This window comes from Trichechus manatus, unplaced genomic scaffold (genome assembly GCF_000243295.1).
Source record: "Trichechus manatus latirostris isolate Lorelei unplaced genomic scaffold, TriManLat1.0 scaffold00170, whole genome shotgun sequence".
In the NCBI taxonomy this organism is placed as follows: Eukaryota; Metazoa; Chordata; class Mammalia; order Sirenia; family Trichechidae; genus Trichechus; species Trichechus manatus.
Genome location: NW_004444106.1, coordinates 5,648,980 through 5,658,225, shown reverse-complemented (window position 1 = coordinate 5,658,225; position 9,246 = coordinate 5,648,980). Strand labels below are relative to the sequence as shown.

Sequence of the window (9,246 nt, the reverse complement as noted above, 5' to 3'; positions counted from 1 at the left end):
TCAGCCGTGCCTATAGGTACACCTCTCTCTGGCCCTTGGCCCCTCTGACAAGTACCCAGAGGCACCCCACTCCACCAGTAAGCCTCGGCCCAAAGCCACTCAGCTCTAGCTCCATGGATCAGCAAACCTAGCTCAGTCAGGTGCCCAGAGGCACCCTACTCTGCCAGCAAGCCTCCTGCCCAAAGGTGCTCAGCTTTCTCACTCCATGGGCCAGGAAGCCCACTGTGCCATCTCCTGCCTGTCTCCTGCCTCTGCTGCCACCATTTCTCTGCTGCCACTTCTCACCGTATTCAATGTTACATCCCTCTCTCAGTCTCCTGGTTCCAGGAGCTTCTCAGCGCAGGGATCCCAGGTCCAAAGGACATGCCCCACTCCTGGTTCCTCTTTCTTGGTGGTGGTGAGATCCTTCCTTCCCATGTCTGGGATGGTTAATTTTAAGCCTAATGGAGTGGCAAAACTGACCACTCCCCTTGTTAGGGTTCCATACACCTTATTTACATGGTTCCACCCCCACAAGGATGCCATGCACCTTATTTACATTGTTATCAAGCTATCTAATCCCGTTGGTGGGCCACAAGTATCTCATTTGCATAGTTCTGCCTAGTCATTTGGTGGGAGTTACAAAGACTATGAATAGAAGGACCATATTAAGTAATTGCCTGCACCGCAGTGATGTTGCTTATTGGTCTACTGGTGAGGATTTTTGTTTTCTTTAGGTGCAATCCATACTGAAGGCTGTGGTCTTTGATCTTTATCAGTAAGTACTTCAAGTCCCCTTCACTTTCAGCAAGCAAGGTTGTGTCACCTGCATATTGCAGGTTGTTAATTAGTCTTCCTCCAATCCTGATGCTGCATTCTTCTTCATATAGTTCAGCTTCTGGGATTATTTGCTGAGGGGTAGGCTTAGGGTTAACTTTAGGGTTAGGGTTGGATTTTGAGTTAAAGTTAAGATTAAAGTTAGGGATAGAGTTAGGCTTAGGGTTAGGTTTAGGATTTGAGATAGAGTTAGAGTTGGTCAGCAGATGAACATGTCTGGGCCGGTGGGTATATGTTTCCTAAAGATCTGTTTCAGTGGAGAGGTCTATGAACCAACAGGATTTTCATTTCCTGGACTATGTAAAACATGGAAAGTAAAGGCAGGGGCTGTTTTGAAATGCACTGTTTATTTATTTTTTACATTTTTACTTGTTTCTGTATCAAAAGTGAACAAGCATATAATTAAATACAATTACAAGAACATTTGACTCCACAGTCTGGTATCCTTACGGGACCGTGTGTGGCTGTCACTGTCCAGTGTATAATGAAAAAAAAAATACAATAAAAAAATGAGAAATTTTCACTGAAGAACATGGTGGGATGATTAGGATTCTATTAGATTACATTCATTCCATATCTATATGCAATTCTTCAATAGATTGATCCTTATGCCGTACCCTCTAGCTAATAGATTTTCAAAAAGATTATCTAACTGGGATAGTTGAGCCCATGCTCATTGTCTCTCCCATTCTGTCTCTCTCTCACGTGTCCACTGCTCACACACAGCAGCCGGAAATGACACATCGAAGTGAGTCACCAATGCGGTTGTGAGTCACCCTGTAATTGCGGAAAGTTCTGTCCTGGTAGGTCGTGCAGCCCCTTGCACTTCTGCTCCTACATGTATTGGAAGATTTTGAAACCATGCTGTTCTCACCTACCCCAGTTTTTTGGTCACTAAAGTGGGCTGAAGTTAGATAATCTTTGCAGGGACCCTACTTGATCAAGTGGAAAGGCAAGGAAATGAGAGGAGCAGAAGGCGTTCGGGCAGCCACATGGTGGCAGTGTGGGCCCCATCATCACACCTGACGCCCAGAGGGTATGACGGTCAAGTGACCTGAGACTCAATGGCAACCTCTTCTGCTCCCAGGCCACAAAGGAACACTACAAGCAAGTGGAAATACTACATTTTTCTTGATAGTTCTCTCTCTTTCTAACGGGCACACAGGGGAAGGATGTGATAAATATTCAAGCACACTGCTGGCATCCCACCCTCCCCACCAGGAGATCGGGGGCAATGAGCCAGCACCCATCTAAACTTTCATCCTCTATTCTTGCAAAATAAAGTTTGTGGGAAGCAATAACCTGCTTCCACGAGTAAACAAGTCACCTACACTCCAAAATAACATATGCACACTGTTTCCGGGGAGGGAGACGGCCAGGCCTGGTGGGTACCAGCACTAGGTAGGTAGTTGCTCTGCCAGTCCCCAGCACCTCTGATGCTAGGGAGGCACTGCCAGTGCCAGAATGGACCTTGAGATGAAAGGGTGTTTTTCCCATTGGCCTTCGTTGGCCTGATGCCAGCCTCCTCAGCAGTGGCAGACAGTGCAAGAGTGAAGGCAACGTGACCGGAACACAAATAGTTTCTACAAGCACACAAAAGCTTCTGTAAGCCTGTGGTTCCCCGCTGCCAGGGTCTCAGTGGGAACCAGGTCGGAAGACCTGAGTGGGCAGGAAGATGACAGGAGCAGTTGTACACATGGTCCTGTGAGTGTTAGAGTCTGTTTGGGAGACTTCCAAGGAGTTATGCTTCCGAGTTCTCTTCCAGGCTCTCCAACTAGGAGTTTTACCCTACGTTCCTCTTCTCACCCTTCGGGAAGGATCCTCCACTGGGAGAGGCTGAGGTCTAAGAGGCAGATTTGAAAGATTTACGAAAAAAAAAAAATTTTTTTTTTTTTAAGGCAAATGTCTTTTTTTTCTCCAGAAAGAGTAATTAAAAGAAAAAAAATTTTTTTTCAGAGTTTCTTCTTTTCTGATCTCCAGTTCTGTCCCAGATGATAGCGTTTTTTCCTAGAATCACGGTTCCATCACTTGACCCATGAATAAGACTGTTCCTGAGGATGGAAAAACAATCATGGGAGTTTAGATTGGAAGAAACTGTGCAGCTCCCACTGAGATCCCAAGAAGATAAGTGAGTTGTCAGGAGTCATAGCTGCTTTACTGACTAAGGCAGGACTGGAGTCCAGTCTCACTGCACAGCACTCTGTCTACAGGAAAGTGGAACAGAATGGATAACTGAGGGACGTTAGGCATCCTTTGCCTACAGTCCTCCTGGGGCCAGAGAGGGGTGTCTGCATCTGTCTGGGTTGGTGCTCCAGACAAGGATGATGAGTGGAGAACTTGTGGAGCATCATGGGGTTTTGGCTCACCTGTGGGGTTATGCCGAACCACAAAGAGGAAGGGTCTGTCCATGATGATCTCTTCAGGGACCATTCGGGCTGAGGCCACAACAGCTGGAAGAGAAGACACAATGTCTTAGAACAGAGGAACATTGGCCATGGTGCCCTGGATGGTTTCCTTCAGTCGCTTGATTAGAGCGCTATCAGCTATCCAACCTCAAATAAACGTTTCTCTAAACTGTTTTTGGGCTTCTAGATAAACAGGTTCCTTAAGTTTACTGCCCACTATGGAAACAAAGCAGGTTTTTCACATTCAGGGGACCTCAGAAGCCATCAAGGGAAGGAATAGGGGCCCAGGGAAAAGGCCTTTTTCTAAGCCAAGAATCTCCAGCGGGGGAAGAAAGAACTGCCCTGGGGAGAGAGGCCTGCTCGGAGAAGGCTGCAGTGCCTGGGCCTCGTGCTGCCTCATTCCTGGTTCAGGGACTGGTTATCTCGAAGGCCAAAGCCTCACCCGGGCCAGACTCACCTGTGGACGAGGATGCCACTGTGCCACTCTCATTCACCTCAATCTTCACTTTCTGCAGTGCCTTCGATATATAGAGCTGCTCTTGATCTGAAACAGGTGGGTACAACGGCGATAAGTTCTCAGAGAGAAGTTCCTTTGTCCTCTTAGGGGACCCACAGTCCACCAAGGGGGGGATAAAGTAAAAGGAAAATCCCTTACCTGAAAGACTCGTGAAGTCTGCCCGTTCTGGCCTGAACATGTCAGTCATCCCCAAGTTCTCCAGGGGTCTTCTGAGGTCAACTTCACTCTCCAGGGAGAATCTGTAGGGCGGGAGCAGGAAGCAGCTGAAGCTCGGCCCCCTCTTTCTGACAGCTCCTGGCCCTCCTAACCAGGGATACCCTAGCCCCTACCAGTCCTCCCCACGGGCAGACGGGCATGATGGACACTGATGTGAAAGTAGAAGAGGGAGGCCTGCTTTGTGAGATCCGTTTGCAAGGTCTCTTACTGCTAGAGATTTCTAATATTAATGAACATTCTTCTGCCACCCCACCCCACCCCACCCCCTCAAGCCTATGACTAATTACTTTCCTCAAATAAAACAGTAGTTTCAGCATAATTTTATTCAGTCTGGCTGGGGGGCCAAGGGCAATTTTCCCAGGAAGGATATTTGAACAAAAATCTGGTCTGCAGATTGTGTTTTTGAGAGCTAATCCTGAAGAGGATTCAAGCAGAGAGGCTTGGGGCACTTTCTGCTTCCCACCGGGGGATGACTAATTACCTCTTTTTTTATTAGAGAGAGGGGTGGGGGAGAGAAACCGAACCATCTAAGTGTCTATCCCTCTTTCCCCAAGCCTGGCATTGTAAGCACCTGGAAGTTTGGGGTAAGCATAGTAAGAGGGTTCCCAACCTGAGCCTTCTCCACCCCTTTGCTCCTGCAGAAAGATATAAAAATCTGTTTTGTGGCCATTGGAAACCCCAGCTAGAAGCTGCAATTTGGGCTGTTACATCTGTGGAAATGATTCCTTTTGTTCCCAGCATCTGGATGTTGACTTGAGATGGGGGTGGGTGGGTAGGGAATGAGGGGCAACCAAAAACGGATTTAGATCAATTTAGCCTCCCACCTCCATCATATTTCTGGTTCTTCTTTTGGCTGGCTTTTAATGGGTATTCCAGGGTGGTAAATGTGGGGGAACCAACTACAAAAGCTCCCCCTGCCCTACAGCAGAAACAGGAGGAGGGGCCCATGAGAGGAGTCTTAATCAAACCCAGGGTAGAAGATTTCCCATCACCCTCCCACACATGTCCCTGCCCTGCAGAATGACAGGGTTCTGGGAATCCTAATGGGGTGGTGCTTTCAGGAGCCAAGAAAGAGGAGAGAAGAGGGAATTAGGGCATTGGCAAGTGTGGCAACAGCAGGGGCTGGCTTACTTGGGCAGAACCAGGAGGCGGAGCAGTCTGGTCATATTTCCTTTCCACTGGCTGATGAGCTGGGCATCCAGAATGTTGGTGAGGGCAGAGAGAGGCACCTCTTTTTCATAGGGAGCAGCAATGAACATGCTGATAGTATCTCCGTGGTAGGGCATTTCCAGGATGTCGTAGTAATGACCATCAGGGGTGGAAAACTCGCCTATAAAGACATGAAGATCGCTCTCTTGTCCTCTCTACTCTTTCTGGAAGCAAAGCTCTCCATTCCAGCTTTTGGGGATCCCTATCCCCACTGCTCCCCTATTCAGTGTGTTTATTTCCATTTCCCATCTCTCTTTTGCTTGTTCACAGTGTCTTCTTGTTTCTCTGTCTCTTTTTGGTCTTCTTTACCTGCATTCTCCTCCCCCACATCCAGCCACTTATTTCTTCCAGTACACATTCCCTTAACCTCAGCTCCCACATAATCTTCCCCAGCAAGATTTCTTGGCCCCAGGTAATCACACTAGAAACACATTTGGATGAGGCTGGGGTCAAGTGGTCCAAAGTGGACCTGAGGGAATTTCTGGATTTCAGCTTCAGCTTGCATTAGATAAAGCTACTTTCTTCCCAGGGTCTCCCACTTGGGAAATCTTCGTCAAAGCTGGGGCATATTCTAGAGTTTCTTCTCCCTCAGAGGGGAACATTCTCTGCAATCTTCCTCCCTCAGAAGACAACATTTGGGATGTCCCCCAGGAGACCCAAAGGATGACGTACAGCAGTTGTAGGACTTGGGGGAGGGGGTCTTGCACTTACTGTAGTTGAACTTATTGGTCTGAGCCATCATGGACACAGAGACAGTGCTGCCGTCGGGCTTGTGGAAGAGTCGGTGGTGGGTGCCCGAGGCTGGGAAGGGCATCTTCCACTGGCCATTAAAGTAGAGGGCATTCACCAGTACCAGACGCGTCAGCTGGTCCACAGCCCCTTTGCCAAGTAAGTTGCTGATCATGCCTGTGGGAAAGCCAGGTGATCAGGAGACTTGTTGTGTGTTGTGAGTCGACTCCGACTCATAGTGACCCTATCTAATACAGTAGAACTGCCTCAGAGTTTCCTAGGCTGTAATCTTTATGGGAAAAGATCATCAAGTCTTTTCTTCTGCAGAGGCACTGAGTGATTTCAAACAACCAACCTTTGGGTTAGCAGCTGAGCACTTGACCATTGTGCCACCAGGGCTCCTTGATCAGGAGACTAGATAGTTTTCATTCTCTTAGATGATTCCCTTCAGCCCCTAGTCCTCAAATGGCCGTATGCTGAAGGGATCCAATGGGAGGGGCTGACTGGGAGTTTAAATCCTTCAACCTGTCCCATCCTCCTATGAGTCTCAGAAAGTCCTCCCACTCACCACACTTTCTCGGTTCTGGGGGCCTATCCAGGATCCGACTCTGAAATTTAAGTCTTCCCTTATTTCACCCCTTACTTTGCCCTCTAAGCTGCAGTCTTGCTTGTCCTGGTTATTGCTGTTCTTATTAATTCCCACAACATTGTTTAGGGATGCCCTTGGAGTTGATTAATGAGAAGGCCTAATTATGAGAAATACTAGCTATTATGCTTTGGTTCTTAAAGCACTTGGCTTTCAGTCCACAGAGAAGAGAATGCTGAAAGGGAGAAGTTAGGTTACTTGGATTTGTTCCCAAATCCCCTTTTCTTTGCAGGCCCTTGGCTCACCTCTTGTGTGAGTCTTCACCCAGTCATTGATGATGAACCTTGCTTTCTCCACCTCTGTGAAGTTCACCTGCTTGACCGTGCTTCGGAACAGCCTGAAGAAGTGGGGCATGAAGCCCTGGACCAGCTTCAGGTCCCGCTGGACGAAGATGGCATCAGCGGTGTTGATCTCGTCCTTGTTCCATGGCCCCATGAGCTCCTTGTACAGCTGACGGAGGGCAGGAGCTACGCCCTTCTCTGTGCCGAGGGAAGGAGGATAGGACGCTTTAGGCTCCTGTTGAGTGAGGGCTGACTTCCCCAGTGAGAGGCCCCAACTCTGCCAGATGCATGGGTCTCTCCTCCTCCCAAGGGGTCTCTAGAGGGAGATTTCCTTCCAGACTTTACTCCCTTTTCCACATCTTCCTCCTTTCCTCAAAAGTCTCAGGTTCTAGTCCTTCCTTTGGGTTAGAATATTCTCATGAACCCTAATTTTTTTCTTCTAATAGTAATAGTGATGCTAAGCATTTCACATGCATCATTCTATTTACTCCTTACAGCAGCTCTCTATATAAGTTACTTTCATTATCCCCATTTTGTAGATGAGTAAACTGAGGTTTAAAGAGGTTAGATAACTTGTCAAAGGCCATGCAGTTAATAAATGCTGATACAAAGGTGTTTTACACCAAATCCACTGGCCTGTACACCCTGTGACTGGTCAAGGGCCAAGCGGTGCAGGGTGTGGTTGAAGAAAGAGGTGGTCCCAGTATCATAGCAGTACATGAGATAGCTTGGCCAAGCCGGAGCCAGCCTTTTCTCAACTTGGTGAAAACCTTTACTTCTGGCTGATGGGACCCCTGCCCTGTGAAACCTGTGCCACTCCCGGTGCCCACAGTGCCCATCTCTCACCATTAATCTTGAATTGCATCGCTGCGTGGAGTTGTTGCTGAGTGTTCCCTCCCGTTGTCAGCTGCAGCATGGCCAGCACTGACGACACCCCATAGGGTGAGAAAACCACGTTGCGGTCCTTGGAGGCCTGCACCACCTGCTGAAACACCTTCACACCAAAGTCTGTGGCCAGATGGGTTGCCTGGGATTCGGACAAGGCTGACCCCTCACCAAAGATGAGGGCCAGGCCCAGGGCGAGGCAGACAAGGGCTGGAGACCTCTGCATCCTAGAGCAAGTGGGAAAGAACCTGATGAGAGAATAGTTCTAGAAGACTAGAGGATGGGGAGGGGAGATGGCACCTCAGCCATACACCAGGGCTCCCCTTGTCTGCTGCTGGTGGGTGACAGGTGAACTTAAGGGCAAAGTTCATTAAGAAAGCATAATAAATTCAGATTCTGAGCCTGCCCATTCTGTCTCCGACTGATTTTTATCACGCCAGGGGGCTGAGAGGATAAATTATAAAAACATCTTTGATTTGCATGATGCTTTTTAAGTCTCAACACTTTGACAACTATTCTCTTATAATGCTTTTACAGTTATAACAAGTTGTTATTGTTAGCTGCTGTCGAGTCCGACTCATGGTGACCCCATGCACAACATTGTGATCCATAGCTCCACTGAAACCTGTCCAGCATCACAGCAGCACACAAGCCTCCACTGACAGACAAGTGGTGACTATGCATGAGGTGCATTGGCTGGGAATCAAACCTGGGTCTCCTGCATTAAAAAAAACAACAACAAACCCACTGCCATCAAGTTGATTCCAACTCATGGCAACTCTATAGGACAGAGTAGAATTACTCCATAGGGATTCCAAGGAGCAGCTGGTGGATTCAAACTGCCAACCTTTTGGTTAGCAGCCAAACACTTAACCACTGCACCACCAGGACTCCTGCATTGAAGGCAAGAATTCTACCACTCAACCACCAAGGCCCCCTTCAAGTTAGCAGGTATGAAAACCCCTTTCCTGAGGTGGGAAAGGAGGAAGTGTCATGATTGAGAGGGACAAAGAGAGTCAAGGTTACTGATTCTGGGTGATAGGGTTGTTGGTGCGGCCTGGCCACCTTCCCCACTCCCCTATAATCACCGCTAAGGAGCAGTTAGCTCAAGACTACAGGTCTTCAGGGACCCTCTGAGGAGACAGAGGAAAGGTGGGGGATTTTAGGCCAAGGAGTCTGTGGAGAGAGGAGCTCTCTGCTTAAGTCCCAGATAGGAGATGGGGGAAGTTTGCTCTTCTCTTACCTGAAGTTCTCAAAGTGCCTTGTGGTTGTAGGTTTGTTCTGCTGCTGTTGTGCTGTGGCTGCTGTGGAGCTGTGGCGCTCCTGCTCTGGATGGGGTGCCAGCTGCTGGAGTGGGGCGTAGCTCCTCTAACAGCCTCTGGTTCCTGAGCCAGATGCAATTGCTCCTGGGGCTGTGCCTCCCTTTATATTAGATGTGGGCAGGAAGTAGACTAACTCATATTTTGGCCCCACCCCCCTTCTGGCTCTGGAAGTCTGTCTGCACAGCTGGCCGGGCCCCCTCGGCACCGCCCTCTCCAGGAC

The 9,246-nt window shown here is 48.6% G+C and overlaps 1 protein-coding gene across 1 annotated transcript; it reads right to left on the bottom strand.

Moving 5' to 3' along the window:
* Window positions 1-2,711: 2,711 nt before the first annotated feature.
* SERPINE1 (serpin family E member 1) lies at window positions 2,712-9,005 on the bottom strand. Its single transcript, XM_004386746.1, has 9 exons — window positions 8,948-9,005; window positions 7,666-7,931; window positions 6,784-7,017; window positions 5,875-6,069; window positions 5,086-5,284; window positions 3,877-3,977; window positions 3,679-3,765; window positions 3,183-3,266; window positions 2,712-2,867 (listed from the first exon to the last, which is right to left on the bottom strand). The coding sequence occupies exons 2-9, from the start codon at window positions 7,928-7,930 to the stop codon at window positions 2,830-2,832; spliced, it is 1,203 nt and encodes a 400-aa protein (XP_004386803.1). The 5' UTR covers window position 7,931; window positions 8,948-9,005; the 3' UTR covers window positions 2,712-2,829.
* Window positions 9,006-9,246: the final 241 nt, after the last annotated feature.